At 35.0% G+C, this 19009-nt stretch overlaps 1 protein-coding gene across 2 annotated transcripts; it reads left to right on the plus strand.

Moving 5' to 3' along the window:
• Positions 1-351: 351 nt before the first annotated feature.
• KAN (Homeodomain-like superfamily protein) lies at positions 352-9187 on the plus strand. Of its 2 annotated transcripts, none has more exons than XM_086643832.1 (6): positions 352-1931; positions 2052-2128; positions 2973-3018; positions 3123-3321; positions 8400-8493; positions 8792-9187. In XM_086643832.1, the coding sequence occupies exons 1-6, from the start codon at positions 1070-1072 to the stop codon at positions 8903-8905; spliced, it is 1392 nt and encodes a 463-aa protein (XP_086499958.1). In that variant the 5' UTR covers positions 352-1069; the 3' UTR covers positions 8906-9187. The 2 variants fall into 2 exon arrangements, with proteins under 2 accessions (XP_086499958.1, XP_086499966.1); XM_086643840.1 differs by having other exon boundaries at positions 425-1931; positions 8403-8493.
• The last annotated feature ends 9822 nt before the right edge of the window (positions 9188-19009 follow it).

Raw genomic sequence — 19009 nt, forward strand, 5'->3', positions numbered from 1 at the left:
TGTCCACATACCCCCAGAACAAAATAGGTGGCTGAATAAAAACGCTGTCATCTTCTTGATATCACTCATGTTCTTGATCCAAGCTAATCTTCTTCCATCATTTTGGTTAGATTACCTTCTAAACCTATTACCTGCTCGAGCTATTGGTATTCTCATCCCATGGGAACGAATTTTTAACAACAAACTTGACTATAACGCTGCTATACCATGTTAAGTTTGTGTTCATCAAACTACTCAAAATTAATTGGCAGTAAGTGGAGATGACCTAAGCATTATATTCTTGGTTGCTAGATTGTCCTTCTCCCATTTGAGACTATTCTTACCTTTTAACAGACTATTCTTACCTCTAAATGGGGAGAACGGGTCACTTAGGTTAATGGGACTCGGGCTAATGTACTTCTTTATATCAAGGGAAGTATCCCTCAAAATAACTTAGCTTAGAATTTTCTTTTCTTTTTTGGAGAGAGAATGTAAAGAGATGACTAAAAATGAAGTAAAGAGAAGCGTAGAGGGTGGGGGAAAAAGGAATCAAAACTAAAGACCTATCTTTATTTTTAACCCGTCGTCTCCGGAGAAGGAACTCACTGAAATGCTTCATTTTTTTTGCTGCTTTTGCGTGTTTTAACCACACAAGAACAAAAAAAGGTAGAGAGAGAAAGAGAGAGGACTAGCTATCTAGCTAGTGTCATTTTCTAAGATATACTCTCTCTAAGAAACACATACCCAAATCATCATCTCCTTTCTTCTTATACCTTTCTGATTTTTCTATTATTTAGTGTATTGCTTAACAATCAACATACATATTGATCCTTACCCTTTTCTCTCTCTCCCTCTCCCTCTCTCTCTCTCTCTCTCTCTCTCTCTAACTCTCTATCTCATGACTCTAGCTATCCCTAATAAGGTGTTCATTTCATAGTTCTATTCACTTTGTACTCATCTAAGTTTAAGCTCCAATCACATGAAATTACCCACTTAGTTTGTTGTCAAGGAAGTGAAGTGGTAAGTGTTTCAAGGAGGTTTATAATTGTTAGGAGTTAAAATCAACAAAAGAAAAGTGGGTATTTAAGGGATGTTCACTCAGACATCTTCCATGGCTACTCCTGATCTTTCATTACATATAAGCCCACCTAATGTTGCTCCATCCTCTTTCGTCGATGAAAAGTCGGACGACCAACATCGAGAAGCTTTTGGGTTTAACAACAACAATACCTTAACTAATGTTGCTGATACTGAACTCTCACTTGCAAACCCAACTAATAGTAATATCGGTTTAGAAGTCGAGAATCGGTGGAGAAGAAATTTCATGAGGGATACTGAGGAAGTAGATCATGATGGTTTAAGTAGGCAATCGATGAACAATCATCTTCACCGACTAAGTCATCATCACGGGGTTTCGTTGGACGGGTTGATAAGGCCAATAAAAGGGATTCCAGTCTATAATAACCGTTTGTTTCCTTTCACATCTTGGCAAAACTCATCAAAAGAGAAGGATGCTAAGATGGGATTCTACCAAATGCCCTATCCTTCATCAACATGGCCTTCTTCACCATCACCATCTTCTTCCTCTTCTTCTTCTTCTTGTTCTTTCTCACCTTCAAATCTCTCTTATGATATGCCATTTATAGGAGAAGGGTCTTCTTTAGAACCCATGTCTATTTTGCACTCAACAAGATCCAACTTACCTTCCTCTCAAAACCCTTATCAGATGACAGCAACCCCAAGGTTAAATAATGGGTATTTGTCAATAGATTCACTCAAATCTCATTACAACCATAATCCATTCGGAATCGGGCCTTCCGAAGGAATGATTAGATCAAGATTCATGCCTAAACTTCCGAGTAAACGGAGCATGAGGGCACCCCGGATGCGATGGACAAGCACTCTTCACGCACGTTTCGTCCATGCCGTAGAACTCCTCGGCGGTCATGAAAGTAATTAAGAAAACTAATCGCTCGATATCTCTTGATCAAATCTCCCCTCAATCAATGAAATAATCTAGATCCGTATATGTTTAACATTCTAATATTTTATAGTGTGCTAATGATTTGTAGGGGCAACTCCAAAATCAGTTCTTGAGCTTATGGATGTAAAAGATCTAACTTTAGCTCATGTCAAGAGCCATTTACAGGTATGCATAATTGTTAGTTTTCTGATAATCTAATTTAAAATCAATTGACGATAAGTAGAGAAGATCTAAACATTATATTCTTAATTGTTGGAATACTAGTTCAATGTGGGACTATTCTTACACTAACCAAACTTAGAATATGTCTCATTCTAGGGCTAATTAACCTTGTTTGGTTAGTGGTCTCATAAGTCATAACTCTGGCACAGAAGTCGATAAAGGCAGGTAGTGATTGAATGAATGAATGAATGAATGAATGAATAGTGCAGTGTCTGATCTTCTATAACAAGGGACAGCTTCGTTTCTAGAGAGAGGAGAGAGAGAGAGGAGAGAGGAGAGAGAGAGGAGAGAGAGAGAGGAGAGAGGAGAGAGAGAGGAGAGAGAGAGAGGAGAGAGGAGAGAGAGAGAGTATGTCTGTATGTGTTTGAACAAGATTACAAGAATGATGATAGAAAAAAGTAAGCCATCATTTCTCAATAATACAATCAATTACTGACCTAGGCCAAACATCAACCTCGTGGTTAATGAAGTAGTAATACCCAGAAACAAAGATCCCTAACCCTAACTATTCTAGTATAGAGAGAAAATGATACAACTCTTATCCCTAGAAAACGTCCTTCTATCTGTATTTAGGTCAGAAGGATCTACTATTCATTCATTCCTCGAGATCCATGTTGTCTCTATTATCCTTAATGACCGTTGACAGTAGCACCCTTTGATTTTATTTTTCATCATAATTTATTACATCTTGGGAATCTCTGTTTTTTTTTTTCCAAAAGATTTTGTTTGATTTTCATTCCTTCTAATAAAAATTTATTACTTTGTCTTTTGCCTCTTCTCTCTACAGATGTATAGAACTGTTAAAACAACTGACAGACCTTCACCTTCCTCAGGTAACCTAACCCTAGTTTTAGTTTTTTTTTTACTTTACATGTTTTTTTTTATTAATTAACTCTAGTTTACTAAAATATCTCTTCTTTGATTAAATTATTATAAGGACAATCTGATGGTTCAGGAGAAGAAGATATCTCAACCTTAGATGGTGGTATTAATGATTTAAATCTAAGGAGAGAATTGAATGATCAAAGAGTAGTAATGTCTTCATCATCAGATGGATCTATTAATTTGCAACAAGACAATAATATGGATTATCCTTCTACTAGTACTACCCTTTGGAGCAATACTTCTTCCTCAAGGTACATAATACTTTTTCTCTCTAAATCACTTATCTGTCTAGCCGTAATTCGTGTTTTCGATGATTCTGATCCACTAAGGCGTAAATCACAACAAGCCACATAAAATTTTCTGTCCAAAATCTGCCCTAGCTAGTTTTTCTTGTTCTCTAGCATTACTCTTACTTTTTGGTATAGGATTCTCACTCAGAAAATAAACTGCAAATAAACATGGGTTCCTAGTGAAATTGAGCTTTTGCTTTTTTCAGTTGGTGGTTCTTCCTTCTTTCTCTTTAAGATTTCATTTAGAGATTTCATATTTTTAGCTCCTAAAATAGCTTTAAAAAGGCAAGTTTGAAAATGATACAAGATTGAGTTGTTTGATAGAGAAAGATAAAGTAAGACTCTGTTTTCTTTTCTCTCTTTTTCTTCTTCTTCTTTTGTTGTCTTTTCAAATATTATTATTAAATTTTTTGTACTTGAATAGAACTCCACACTCTCTTCAAGAAGAGATTGAATTTCTTTTCTTAGTGTATATGACAAAAAAGACTAGTAATATTATTAGAGCTCCTTGACTTTCAGTTCTCTTTGCCCTTTTCAAATGTTATTTTATATTAAAACTCTACTCTCTCTCTCTCGCTCTCTCTCTCTCTCTCTCTCTCTCTCTCTCTCTCTCTCTCTCTCTCTCTCTCTCTCTCTCTCTCTCTCTCTCTCTCTCTCTCTCTCTCTCTCTCTAAATACAATGTTGATGGTGAGTTTCTAGCTACATAGCTTTTCCTTACTTTCTCCACTTTTTTACTCATACTTTCCTTTACTAAAATCTTTCTTTTGGTTTTATTCTCACACTTGGCAAGATTTAGATTTTCTTTTGTTTGATTGATTAAATAGGTACTTTATCATGTTTTATACATAACATAAAAGTTTCTTATTGATCATGGATTGTTTCTATAGTTAGGGTAATGTTGGAAACAACAATTTGAACTATGGGTCATTATGTGTTTGAGTTATACAATGTCAAGTGAACATTTTCTAAGATTCAAAAAAATCGAAGAGTTAAATACTAACCGAACAAATATTTGGCAAATTAGTTGTGCATCTACTTCTAAAACTTAGAGGTCACAGATCCGATCCATGGTGGATAAACGATCCATCTTCTATTGACTTGTTTAAAAAGTATGGAGTATAATAAAGTAAAGGTAGGGAAAAGCTTAATTTCATGTCCCTAGGATAGCTTAAGTGTCTCTCTATGTCCTTCGATGAACAAGATGTCTTTAATGGTGGTAGTTGTAGATATTCAATGGACATATTTATTCATAACATACCCATGAATATAATGACTCTCAGAGTCCAATGTCAAAAAATGGAAGAATAAGAGTCAAACTATAAATGTGCTAGGAATACGAAGTGTCGTGTAAATAAACCATGTCCGTACGTTCTATAGATAAGTATAATTGAATGTAAGTTTAAGTAAAAGATAAAAGAACGAAGCTTGAAAAAGTAAGTGTGTTAGTATCTTAAGAGCTCTTTCTATATGGACTTCTAGCCCGTACAACTCCCTGCCAATGATAGTTTTATATTTTGTAGTATTTCGAGTTCATAGTATGTTCATATGTCCTCTCTCTGTGAGAGTTCTTCCGAAATTTTTCCAACAAAGTGGTATATCACAACCAAAGGTTCATTCCCGAATCCTATAAAGTATCATTCTTTTGATTATTGGAGGAAAAGAAATGTTTTCGTGCATTAGAACGCCAAAAATAAGTTGAAGACAAATGTTATGTATAAACAAAGGGTTAGGAGGTGAGAAGAAAATGTGATTGAATCTCCAACATTCTTTAGGAAAGGAGAAATTGAAGTGTTTGGAGACATGACACCAACATGAATGTGGCTGAACCTACTAGATGGATTTAGTGAAACTAAAAAATCACAATGGTAATAGAGAATGATAGAAGAAAAATAGTCGTTCTCGTGAGTAACTAAAGAATGATGATGAAAAGAGACATTCTCATGAGAAACTAGAGAATGATGATGAAAATATTAATGCTCCTAGAGTAACTCAACAATTGATGTAGTGGGAAATTGATGAAATTATAGGACGTTCTCAAGAGTATGTCAGGTGTGGATTGTTGATTTCATGTAGTCCTGCATACCATGCTAATTTGTGCTATATATACATAACACATAGTAAGCTAATGTCCAGGGAAGATGACATAGTTGATGTCAATGCATGAGACTGTTTCTGGTGCAAGGTGAGAGGCTCAATTTCAGTTGTTCCAAGAGGCGCAACACATAAAGGGACAAGGAAGATTGTCCATTAAATGAGACAATACTCTGAGGTGTGTAACATGCAATGGTGTATGAGAGTCAATGTCCGTATAGAGTATAGTCTTGTGAGAATAGTCCCACATGAGAAAAGGACGACCTAGCAACCTAAAATATAATGTGTAGGTCTCCACTCATTGCCAATTGGTTTTGAGTTGGACGACCATAAACTTATCATGCTATCAGATTTAAGCCCACACATGATGGGCTTAAAAGTTACACGTGCTCTACGTCACTCATTGCGACGATGTTGTCGATGAAAAAGAAATAACCAACAGATCGAGAAAAGCTTCCCAAACAGGATCTCTAGTTATCGAAGCAAATGTAGAACGAAGAAAAGCAAGTTAAATAGTTAAAAAAATTGAAAGGTTGCGAACTGGAGATCTCTCAACGAGGTTCACCTTAAACAAAGAGTAAAGGGAATAAGTTAATAAGCTTATGATATCAACATTTGATATGTTTTGAAGTTGAGTTCGAAGATTGCTGCAACTGGTCAGAAAAGTAGCGAAAAAATTTATTATCGAAAAAATTTGATGAGACAAGTAATTTAGTACTTAGATGAATGAGGTGAGAATGGATATTGAAATAAAGTAAAAGGAAAATATTTGGCCAGAGATTTGGAGAAGAGTAATGGAAAAGCTATTTATAAAACTTATCCTACAATCATAATCTAATTATGTTTCCAAGATGATTATGATGAAACCAAATAACAAACATAAGCATATAGCCATAAACCCTATTAGATTTAAAGAGATTATAGAGAATGGAAGCAAAAGTGTACCTTTTGATCCATAGCCTCATGTAAGTGACTTGATTGGAATTATGTGATCTTCCATTTGTTTTTTCTTCTGCTTGGAATCTCTCTTGTGATGAAGGGGTGTCGTATTCAAACCAAATATTGGAGAGATTGAGAATAAACCCAAATGTAGATCGTGACCTCTATAAATGGTTGAACTATTTCTTATATTTCTAATTTGGTTCCTTATCAAATTAGAAATTACCTAATAGTCTCTACTCCATGATACTTTCATATCTCAGGTCAATAGTAAATCGTATTACATCACCATACGAATTGACCATACTTAAGGATAGCCATACACATACTTTTATATATGTGAGAATATTCCAACAAAGCTATGAACGAGATTAAAAAGAGGAACGAATATGATGTAGTGTTGGAGAAAGAGTTGTTAAAGGAGGAAAGGATCTCGAGAAAAAACTGGGCGTGGTTGCGGAAGCATGTAAGTTTTCTCACTAGAGACATAAGGTGTGGACAAAAGTGAACTTGAGAATATTCTTCGTGAGAAACAATTTTGCGAAAAGAGTCTCCATTTTTTTATAAGGGAATTAGGAATGGGAAATGCTAAGTGTATAAAGGATTTTTGACAACATCCTCGTCTCGATGAGTCACACGAGTAAAAGAACGGTTTAGATCAAATATTCAAGAAAAAAAGAGTGAAAGACTTTCTGCAGTAGGAAAGAAAAATTAAAGGACAATCAAATCTTTCGTAAAGTATAGACATTGTCAAAAAGAATTTTAAAGAACATAGGACTAATCAAATGACGAAGATAGATGAATTTGAAAGAAAATAGTTAAAGAGCTTCATGCAAACCATATTTGCAATGCGAACGAAGGAAGAAGGAGTAAAGTCAAAAGCCTCTAGGATGAGAAGAGTTTTACCTTAAGCCTAAATAAACATGAATTGTAACGAATTTAGATGTTATAGCATGGAGAAAAGAGAGAAAAATGGAAAAATTAGTATGGTGCAAACGAATTTAGGGTTATTTATGTTATGTCAAGCTTGGTGTGAAGAAAATGATGAAGAGAACTTGGCACAGCGGGAAAATACAATGAAAATTCAAAATGTCGGCTAGAGATTTGAATTGATAAAAAATTTCAACTTCAAATAAAACTTATGAAGTAATGTAGAAAATTTTCATACGAAAGAGAATCTATTGATGTAATATCAGATTTATATAATTTCTCGACTTCCGTAAGAACAACTTTAACGACCTAGATAGTTTTCTCATCTAAAATCTAGATAGTTTTTCGAAAACATAAAATTACTACATATGATATTTTTTTACTACCATAAAATAATAAACTAACAAAGTTAATAAATCCTAATTTATCCAAATTCTTTTAAAAATCTCCCTGCTTCAGAATTCGAGAAACATTAGTTGGTTGCTTCATCACCAAATATAGGCTTGTTGGCCTAGGTGGTGTGAGAGGCAGAGCCTTCGAATCCAAATGTGATCGTGCATTCATGCTCAGTGTGTTGTTGAAGAGCCTCCAAATCATACATGATCAAGCTTATAGTTACATTGGAATCTGAAAAACAAGAACTTGAAATTGTATATATCAACATAAAGAAATTTTATTAAAAGCCTTCATATGTGCTTCAAAAGAGTAGGCATCCAAGGATGACCCATCTCCTGAAATTTTAGGGCTCTTTTATCTTTGTTTGCTTCTAGTTCATTAGCTTCTAATCACTACTCTTGCCTTTCTACAAAAGTTTTAGTCTATGGTCTACTCCTCCAGCCCTTGTTTTCCAGCCCTTGTTTTTTCGGAAAGAGTAAGACTGCATTAGGATATTATAAGTCCTGAAAAAGAAAGATGACCCAATATATAGTAGCTCTTTGTTAGTTTCTTCCAAGTATGTCGTTTCCGATTGATTGGCGACTATCTAATTTATTTGCTTCATAAAACCAAATTCATGAGCACACTAATGTTTAGAAAATCTTAAGATGAATTATAATTTAGCTATAACATGATGTTTCAGTAGAGGAGGAGCATGGGTGCAGAATAGCTCAGGTGATGTTTACGCGCATAGACCGACAAACTTCTCATCATCTCAACAAGAACAACGAGTGGCGGTACTAACTCTCAATTTAAGTAGTTTTTATCACGAGTAATGCTACGGAACCAAAAAAATTATGCAGACTGTGGACAGAAATCCTATGTGGCTGGCCGTGATTTGTGGTTCAATGGATCTAAATCATTGGAAGCGCGAACCACAGCGAGCTACATAAGATTGTTGTACAGAGTCTGCCTAGTTTTTCTTGTTCCCTACCGTTTCTCTTTTATATTATTATATGAAAGAACATCTACATTAGTCAAACAAACATAATAAAACTTCAACATTGCACTGAACAAATTTCTAAATCATTACAGGAATGCAACTTAATTGCCTCAAAAAGGTTTTTAGGATCTCAACTTGAAAGCAAGAACCCTAGCTTGGAATTCACATTAGGAAGACCAGACTGGCATGACAAAGAGCAAGGTTGAGTTCTTACAATTCTCATATTCTTAATTGGTAGTATATGTCCTCTCAAGGGGTTATATTCATGTGATCATAGTCTAGCTAGCTAGTCATATTCTTGGGTGCAAATAGTTTTACTTGTATTAATAAATCAGACCATTTTTTTTAAATTGAGGTAGCATTAATGTAACTTGGTAAGTAGCAAAATTTACAATTTCTTGTCATATTGATCATTGCATGTTTACCCATTTCATGGAATTTGAGAAGAAAAGAGGAAGAAAAAAAATCAGGGCTTTGGTGGTAACCAATCTTTACCGTCTTTCCTGCTATTAATTTTTGAGCTTGCATATTTAAAAAAGCTTGATTTTTCATATGATTGCCTTAAATTGAGATGGTGGGAATAGTAACCATGGACAAAGGAAAGTTTCTTTGCCAAGAATGATATAATGCATATGACCTTTCTACTCATAGTAGTATCTCAGATGTGCTCTTTGTTGTTTACAAAAGCCCATAATATTGTCCCCGTTTTAGACTCCCAGAGACATGTCTAACAGATACGGGGTCAACGAGTCCACCTAGAGAGCCTCGATGCTTACTTTTTTTGGAAATCAAACTTCATATAAAGGTCAATAGGCTAATGAGAATTACAACATGAAGTTTAAACAACAAAGACACATCCATAACCGGACAAACAAGACAAGTTATGCTCACTTGGGGTGCCTCTAGAGCTGTCTGATCTAACTGGTGGTTGCTTCTGGTGCTGTCGTCACTAACCATCTGAGGGTAGTTTTATAACTGATGCTTCTTTCATCTTCTTCTCTTCTCGCCGTCAACTGTTGGAGTGCAGAACTCCGATTTGCGCCTCTGATTCTGGTACATCGGTAGAGAGAGTTGTAAGTTGATGAAGAAACTCCCAATGGTGGTCCGTTATCAAAACACTCGGTCCTGAATAGAAAACGAAAATAACAAAAAGGTCCTAAAGACCAACAAAACATGCCCTAAAGACCAACAGAGAAACATAACCTTTATTGTACTAAGCATAAAGAAAACTAATAATTCTCTCTTCTCCCTTGCTCCACATCACTAACTGGATCGATCTTAGAATTCGATACAACTTCTATGATATCTAAATTTGAGGAGTCGACAATATTGAAAGATATTATCACTGCATGCTTGGCTAATTGTAGAATTTGTAATTTTGAGGCGTTAATGGTGAGGATTTGCATATCGCCTGAGTAGACATAAATCAGAGTATAAAACAGAATCAAACCACTCATCATCTTCTCTAATTTCATTCTTCTGAAATGGGTTTCTACCAGTCTCCCATTTAAACTTCTCCTGAACAAAAATTTCAATATCAGAATCGAATAATACATCCAAATCCGGCTCCAATTTCTAACCACCACCCAATCTTTCACCAAACCCTTACCACCATTACCCATTTTATAAACAGAATCCATTCTAATTTGTTGATTGGAATTCAAACTTAGAATTTCCCTTTTTTTGACCCATTTGACAGATTTTGGATGAAGACCTTCAATAACCATTTCTTGATTTACTTCTCTTAAATGAGAGAATCACCAAAATGGAAGAACTTGAGAAAAAACAGTCATCTATTCTGATCTAGGATCCCATAGTCAGCCTAACACCCTAACCACTGTCTCCATCTCTTCCTCTCATACTACTCTATAATGCTAAGTTTGAAGAGAAAAGAAAAACTAGTCGACAAAAAAGAGAAAAGAAATACATAGAAGAGGAAATTCCGGTGAAGGGAGTCCCTTCGCCAGATACTAGATCTCGATCTCTTTCTCTCTCTAGGGTTAAGCAGAGAGGTTACTTTTATAAATTTCGTCTTGCCTCGATGCTTACTAAGTTTGTGCTTGCACTAATATCCCAGGTTCTGGATGCTCTCCCAAACAAAGTGGGCTACCACATCTCCTGACCCTTGGAGACTAGTTGCCATCGACTCGAACACCCGTTGTGAAGACCCAAGTTGTCGTAGTAGGATATTATCCTTGTTGTCGCAAATTTATTACTCTAGCCATTTTGTTTTTAATAGTAACATGTGAACCTTAGTCTCTCTAGTCGAAACACATAATTGGAGTTGGATTTCCTCTTATGATAGTAGTTAATTTTCGAGAGGAGTTGAAGGTGAATTTGGCTTGTTTTTTTTGGTAAATGTGATATTGTATTTTATAAGGAGAAAGATTGTGTTTGGGTAGTATGGTCAACCAAAAAAACTTACTCAATCAAAACAAGACATATAAAGCAATGCTTCCAATAAAACAAACAAATTACGATATCTTACATTAAAGGCCAAATGTCATATGTGCCCATAAATATATAAAAACATTTGATTGGTATATAGTCATACTGTAAACCCACTGCCATCTCATGTCTTCAATTTTTTTTGTTACAAACGAAAAAAAGTATAGTATTTGTTCTCATAAAATGCTCCAAATTAATAATGGCTGCTTAAACAAGAGGAAACCCTTCCTTTGCTTTGCTAGCTGGTTTAGAAGAGAAGCCATAGAGAATATGGTTGATGGGCCTGGGCTCTGTAAGTGTGGGTCCATTACATTTGGGTTGTTAAAAGCTTCCCCTATGTTCATTAAAAATCGACTTTTCCTTTTCATACTCTTCTCTAAAATTTGCGTTGAGGGAGGGTTTTTAACACTTTCCATTTCCTTTAGAATTTCTTCTACGAAATTTTATACACGCTCACAAAATTGTTACACACACCCAAAGTTATCATATCAAACTCTCCAGAGTCAAGCGAAAAGTGGTTTTACGTGACGCTTATATTGTAAAAATGTCATTTTGACAACATAATAGGTAAGTAAAAGCTCTTAATTCTATTCAATATTAAAAAATTTAAACATGTGGTTATTATATTTATAGAAGTTAGTTGTCAACTAAATAACTGAATTAGATAATTCTAAGAAATAGCAAATGACAACCAGAAGAAGGAATTCTTATTCCTACGATATATATTTCATGGAAAATTTTCTAGGAATTTTTTTTATTTCTATAAACTTATTTCTCTAATATCAAACACAACCTTGGTGAATGCTCTAAAGGCGCTTATTTTCCACATACACCCCATAAAGTTTTCACTTATAACTAAAGGACCCGACTATTTATTAGTTAAGGGAAAATTTTATATACACTCACCGTTTTCACTCGCCACACTAACATTAGGGTTGACTTGGTCGATTTTCCTTGACCGCGTCAAATTTCACTCACACTCACGAAGTCAATATTAGTCAAGTTCATTAAAAAAAACCTAAAATCTTCAATAACTTCCAAAGCCTAGGAGTTCCTCCATTAATTCTTTCATTAACAACATCTAGTACCCCACCACTTTAAGTTTTTTTGTCAGAAGAAACTAAAGAATGAAATGTCGACATATTTTGGCCATTTTGGCCGAAATATGTCGGTATTTCATTCTACCGCCAGGAAAAATTGGATACATATTTTTCGTGTCAGATTTTGACCGAAATGTAACACGAAATTTCGAAAAAGTGAGAAATCTCGAAATTTCAGTGCAAAGATTCGAAACCCTAATGGGTTCCTGATGATTTCTTTTTCAAAAGCAGAAATAATTGAGTTGAACAGTAAGATTCGGTATGGTCCTTCAATCATTTTCTTCTCTGTTAGGATTCTTCAATCTTTCTTCCAATTTTCCTGATCAAATTTCTTCATTTTTCTTCATCTTTCTTCTCTATCTATCATCTTCCTTTCAGGTTAGTCTTCTTCAAGAATTAATCAGCTAGTTTATAAAGAAATTTTAGAGAGAGAGAGAGAGATTGGACGATGAGGAGTTGGGATATTCTTCCTGTTCGAAGAGATTGGGTTGATTTTGATTTGTGGGAGATTTGGGAACATAAGGAGTGGTTTTGTTTTGATACTAAGCAGGTACATCAAAATTTATGTGTTTTTCATTTTAAGTCCTCAATATTTTCATATTAGCCCCCTAATTTAACTGTTGTGATTGATTTTAGACCCCTGCCTTTATTGTAGAGTTTGATTTTAACCCATAAACTGACAAACTTTATTTCATATTAGCCCTTTAATGGACAATTTATTTTAGATTAGCATATTAGCCCCCTGATTTAACTGTTCTGATTGATTTTAGACCCCTGCCTTTACTGTAGAGTTTGATTTTAACCCCTAAACTAACAAACTTTGTTTTATATTAGCCCTCTAATGGACAATTTATTGTAGATTAGCATATTAGCCCTCTGATTTAACTATTTTGATTGACTTTAGACTCCATGTCTTTACTGTAGAGTTTGATAGGACTTCAAAAGTCAAAAAAAGTTCTATTCTCTCGTAAATACCCGTAGAGGCCAAAATGGAACTAAGCCTAATTTTTTCGAAACATCTATTTCCACCTCAGCTCTCCTCTCTAATTTCATCACTTCTCACTTCCCCATCATCTCTCCCTCATGCCACCTCACCCTTCATCTCCAACAAGTAGTCGCCGGTCAGAGCGACAAACTCCGACCGGCGGCCTTCAACTCAAATTAGACATAAATTCTTCTTTTTCCTCCTCAAAAGATTAAAACGAAACTGAATACCTGAATGTTTGGACTTATATTTTCTATTTCATTCCCATAGCGCATGCTTAAATGTTTCAAACACGTCCAAACTGGGCAATCGGAATGATTGATTGGTTAACGACAAATGTTCTCTTCAACTTATCTTCCCCCTAACATGCAAAAGCACCAAGGGCAAATAATTCCACCCCTCCTTATATATAAGCAGTATTATTTTAATAAAAGTAATAGTACTTTTATTTGTGTCAAGTTCTCAACCAATCAAATTTATTTTATGTTTTATACTTTATATATGGAATTTTACACTCTATACTTAATTATAAGTCGTCTTACAATTACTAAAAATCAACTAAAAATCGATGATAAATACATTTCAAGATTTGACACTTTAATAAAATTTCAAACACTAGACTAAAAAGATAAACCCATAAAAGAGTTAAGGGGTTTAACACAAAAAAAATCTAAGATGAAGATATTGGAAGAATCCCAACAAAAATGAAAGGAGAATAGTAAGTGGTTGATTGCATCATGGACTAACCCCCATCTTTAAACTATAGAGTGGCATGGACCATTTATATATTGAGTGACTTCCATTTAGAGGTATTATATTATATTTATTCATCCATAAGAAAAAAGTGAAGCCGAACTAGATCAAAATATAAAATCATCAAAAAGTTGAACTCAAAAAACAAATCGAGAAAATAAAAAAGGATCAAAAATAGAAAGTTAAGAACCGACCAACAATAGGATAGGATAGGAGTAAATCAACTCCCATGTGGTTTGGGCGATCCCTTCCACAAGAGAGGAATCCTCCAGCTTCCAACCCACCTCCTCTATTATTGGAGGCATGTTACAAAAATCCATATACTATTATAATTCTCATGTGTTTAAGAAAAACAAACAGAAAAAACTCACGGGATAATAATAATAATAATAATAATAATAATAATAATAATAATCAATTGTGTTACATGTTCTGTGTTAAGGAGGCTAATCATCTTTGCCACACTTGGGATGGGTGAGTGAATATGTAGAATTTCATACACTAACATGTTTTTTACATTTGTCCTTGTCAGTGGCGTGGCTGAGAAAAACGGGGCCCGTGCGAAGTTTTATTTGGGGCCCTTCGATAATATAAGACGAAAAAATTTCTTATACGTATCATAGTTAACCAAAAAAATTTACTTTGGTTACTAAATTCATTTTTCATATATTTTAGATGAATGTGAATGAATATAACAATTGAATATGTTTGATGCTTCAAACTATTTAAGACAATTAAAAAAAATATTTATGACAAAATAACTTGCCAACCATTTATTTTTTTCAAGATAAAAAAACATTAATTTTAATTTTATACAAATTTTCAAGAATCATTTTTGAAAAAAAAAAGGACGAACACAATACATATTAAACTTCCTTTGAATCATTAGTCTAGAAGCATATATTTGTAATTGATATTTAAAAAAGAAAAAAAATGAAGGTAGAGAGATTTGAACTCTTGACCTCTTGTTTGTAAAACAAGGAGGTTACCAAATGAGCTACAACTAAGTTATGATAAAGGTTTAGTCCTTTAAATATTTATACCGAAATAAGTTATTCGAGGGGGCCCCAATTTCTTCGATTTTTCTTGTGTGTGAGAGGGGCCCGGTGCCGTCGCACCTATGGCACCCCCTCTTCCACGCCCCTGGTCCTTGTGAAGGTGTGACTACACAAGTAGAATTCCACACTCTAACATGTGTTTTCAACCAATTTTTCTTTTATTCACTTCATCCTAGCCGTAGCAATTTCGCAACATTAAATTACAGAGATATACCAGTCTAATTAATGAATTTAGTAAGAAATGTATAATTTACAATCTAAAACATGAGTAATGTTAGAGAACAAGAAAAGTTACACAAACTTTGGGTAGAAAGAGTACGTGATTTGTTGTCATTCGCGGTTCAATGAATTAGAATCCTGAGAAACACAAATTACGATAAATTACATAAGATTCTTGCATAGAGTTTGATTAATTTTTATTGTTACCCAATATCTTTTCTAAAATCTAATGTAAATATGTTGTAATTTTTTTGTGAAAAGTCGACTACGGTCTACATTAGTCGTAGGCATTGATAAATCATTAAGATGTGACAAGCTCGATAACGGGCCTAAATTAAACTAATAATTAAAGAGATCTAAAACCCGAAAACAAATAGCATAAAGTCCAAGATCTATTTTATTCAGTGCGTAAATTACATGGGATAAATCTTGGTGATAAGTTGCTTTCACTGAGTTATTCAGTCCGTAAATTACATGGGATAACTCTTGGTGATAAACTGCTTTCACTGAGACTCGATCCGAAGATCTCATAGGCTTAAGAAGGATGTCTTACCAGAACATAAAAAAATGGTGGACATGTAAATATGTTGTCAAAGCTATATTTATGAGAGATTTTTTGTTGCAACAACTTTACGAGTTTGATTGTAATAGTTTACAACTTTAGACTGTCACACGTGTACAACCATATATGATAGGAAATTAGACTCACTCCCCACCAATCCCACGGGTAAGTATAAAAGATTGAACGATGCAACCAATATACAACACGTTATGAGGATGAGATATTCAGTCATTAATTTGATTGGTTTTTCTTTGTTGCAATAATTTAATGGGGTTGGACCCACAATCAATTGCTATATCCAATTTTAAGGGGCACTCATGATCTTGTCGGATTGGTCTTCTTTTATACTTACCCTCCTTTATGTTCCATCACCATTTTATCTATCTTGTGAGTTGTATGAATTATTACATTATTTTTTTAGGGTTATATCAGCTTTCTGCCGTCTCTAATTTTATCAAAAATTTTCAGATGACTTCTTTTTCAGTTACCGTTAAAACACCGTTAACCAGTCATCAACTCTCTCTCCTACATCTCATCACCTCTCTCTGCCACCTCATCTTCTTCTCCGGCGAAGGTCGCCGACCGACCAATTTTCCGGCCGACGACCCTCAAATATTAAAAATTTCTCTCTCTCTAAAAAAAATATTTTATATTTTCTCTCATCTCTCTCTCTAAATACTCCGACGAAGGGGTTTCCCTTCGCCGGAGCTAGGTTTGTTCGCTGAACAGACTTAGGTCTGCTCACGAACAAACCTTGAAGGTCTGTTCGTGAACAGAACAGCAAGGCTTGTTCGTGAGCTGAACAGATCTGTTCACGAACAAACCTTGAAGGTATGTTCCTGAGCAGACCTAGGTCTGTTTAGCGAACAGACCTAGCTTCGGCGAAGGGAAAGAGTATTTAGAGAGAGAGAGAGAGATGAAAGAAAATAAAAAAAAATAGAGAGAGAAAAAAATTTAATTTGAAAGTCGTCGGCCGGAAAATTGGTCGGCCGGCGAACTTCGCCGGATAAGACGATGAGGTGGCGAGAAGATGAGGTGACAAAAAGAGGTGATGAGATGTAGGGTAGAGAGTTGAAGAATGGTTAACGGTGTTCTAACGATAACTGAAAAAAAGGTCAACTGAAAATTCTTGATAAAATTAAGGGCTAGACAAGAAGCTGATCACAAACTTATGGGCTATTTGAGAAGCAAACCCTTTTTTTAAGACTAGACAGGAAGCAACAAAGGATGGCGAGAGGATAATAACTTGATAGGTTAAATATTGTAGTTTTGAGTGTATAATTAAGTTGGATGTCACTATACACTACTCTAATTTTACTTAAAAACAATTATTATACACAAATAATTAAATAAAATTAATTAAAATAGTGTCCTAAATTGTTAACTAACACCAAAAACAACAATCAAGTGCGTATTTCTGCTCCATGCTATATACACACTATTTTACTCAAAAAAACTATTCGACAAAAATAACTAAATAAAATTAATTAAATATTTTCTTAATTGCTAAACCAACATAACAAGTAATAATCAAATATAGCTGAATCTTTTTTCCAAAAATCTCGGGGTTCAAATTTTTATTACCATAATTAATTGTTTATAAGTAAAATTTAATTGAACATTAAGCTAAAAAGTTAACCAAATTTTAATAAATAACCAAAAAATATTAGTATATTCCAATCAGAGCATCCTATGTTGTAATTCTAGGTCGAACTTACTAGACTATAAGGACCGTGGTGGATCGAGATCCGAAGATATCAAATATCAACCGTCCAAGATATTATCTCCACAATAATGGGATTGATTGGTTACAACTCGATGAACTCGAAGACTCAATGCAACTCAATGTTGACCTTACTTTTGACTCAATCTTTGACCCGCTCTAGTTTCCTCATCCGGACTCCGATTTGACTTCCGCTTTCGCCTTTGAATTCGTCATGAACTCTATTTTCATCATGGTATCAACATTGACCAAAATTTCCAGACCATCCACATCACCCCAAATGACCAGAATGCCCCAATTTGTTTCTTTCTCCCGTTTTTATCTATTTTTCGCGCTCAATTCCGTAGAAGACACCTGGACAAGAGAAACAAACAATTCATCAGAGTAACTGCTCGAAATGAACTAACTAGCCCAAGTTAAGAGATTCAGATGGAACATTTTCATGTCTCATCAGTCGGCTAGAGGAAACCAGCCATGTTACGCCCTCGACATGACCAGGTCTGTCCTGGGGTCTCTAAAAGAATGAGGGGGGTCCGCGTAGGTTCGGTCGATGCCTTACGCCCAGAACTGCGAAGGCAGAAGTGCACTGACCTACCTACTTAATCCCGAAATATCTTTAAAGATCTTAGTCAGTTACAAATCTGGAAGTGTTTAAGCAACTTGGACTTCAAGAGTCTTAAGGGAGGAAATATCTCCTTGAAAATCTATCACCTCGGCGGGATATCTACGAAATATCCTTGAACTTAGGATATTTCTATTTATCTTAGATACAAGATAACTACGAAGGGAAACCCTAATTCGGCATATAAAAGGGTCTCATATCACCTTCTTCAGGATAAGTTAAACAAGTCTAACAGACTCCACTTCTGGAAGGATCAATCACTACTCATTATTTTACTGTAAAGAGCAACCTGACTGGCTTGAGCGTCGGAGCGGTTTTCTTTCTTTTTGCAAGTTTTCTCCCCAGGTTTCTAAAAGAAGGGGCGGGAATCGAAGGAATATCGATCATCTAGACGGAATATTAGATCATAACGGAGGTTGTCATGCATCAACTCCCAATTCATGTTGATATAACGAAAGGTCATTTTTGACATCAACAGCACCTACAAACATACCATCAGCCATTTTGTTCTTCAATCTAGAGTTATGCTCACAAGTGTGGGTATTGTCAAGTTATTTCAAAACAATTGAGCCTTTGTCCTTCACACTCTTCCTTGCATAGAAGAACCAAGGACAACCACTGCCTGCATTGACACATTTGGCTCTTAACCTGTATTCCTCATTTTTGATGTATTTGAAGTCAAACCTTTGGTCCACAGCATATCTTCTCAAGAACTTCCTTGCTTCAAGTATATTATCCCACATAAGGCCTAATGTTAGCACATCCTTAGCAAGCTCAGGCCTTTGGTGCTCTAAAGACTCTTCATTGGTGTAAATGTTGGTTGACCCTTGCACAAATTCA

This window comes from Eschscholzia californica, unplaced genomic scaffold (assembly GCF_041429995.1).
Source record: "Eschscholzia californica isolate CP2 unplaced genomic scaffold, dmEscCali1.0.p SCAF_1, whole genome shotgun sequence".
NCBI classification, from domain to species: Eukaryota; Viridiplantae; Streptophyta; class Magnoliopsida; order Ranunculales; family Papaveraceae; genus Eschscholzia; species Eschscholzia californica.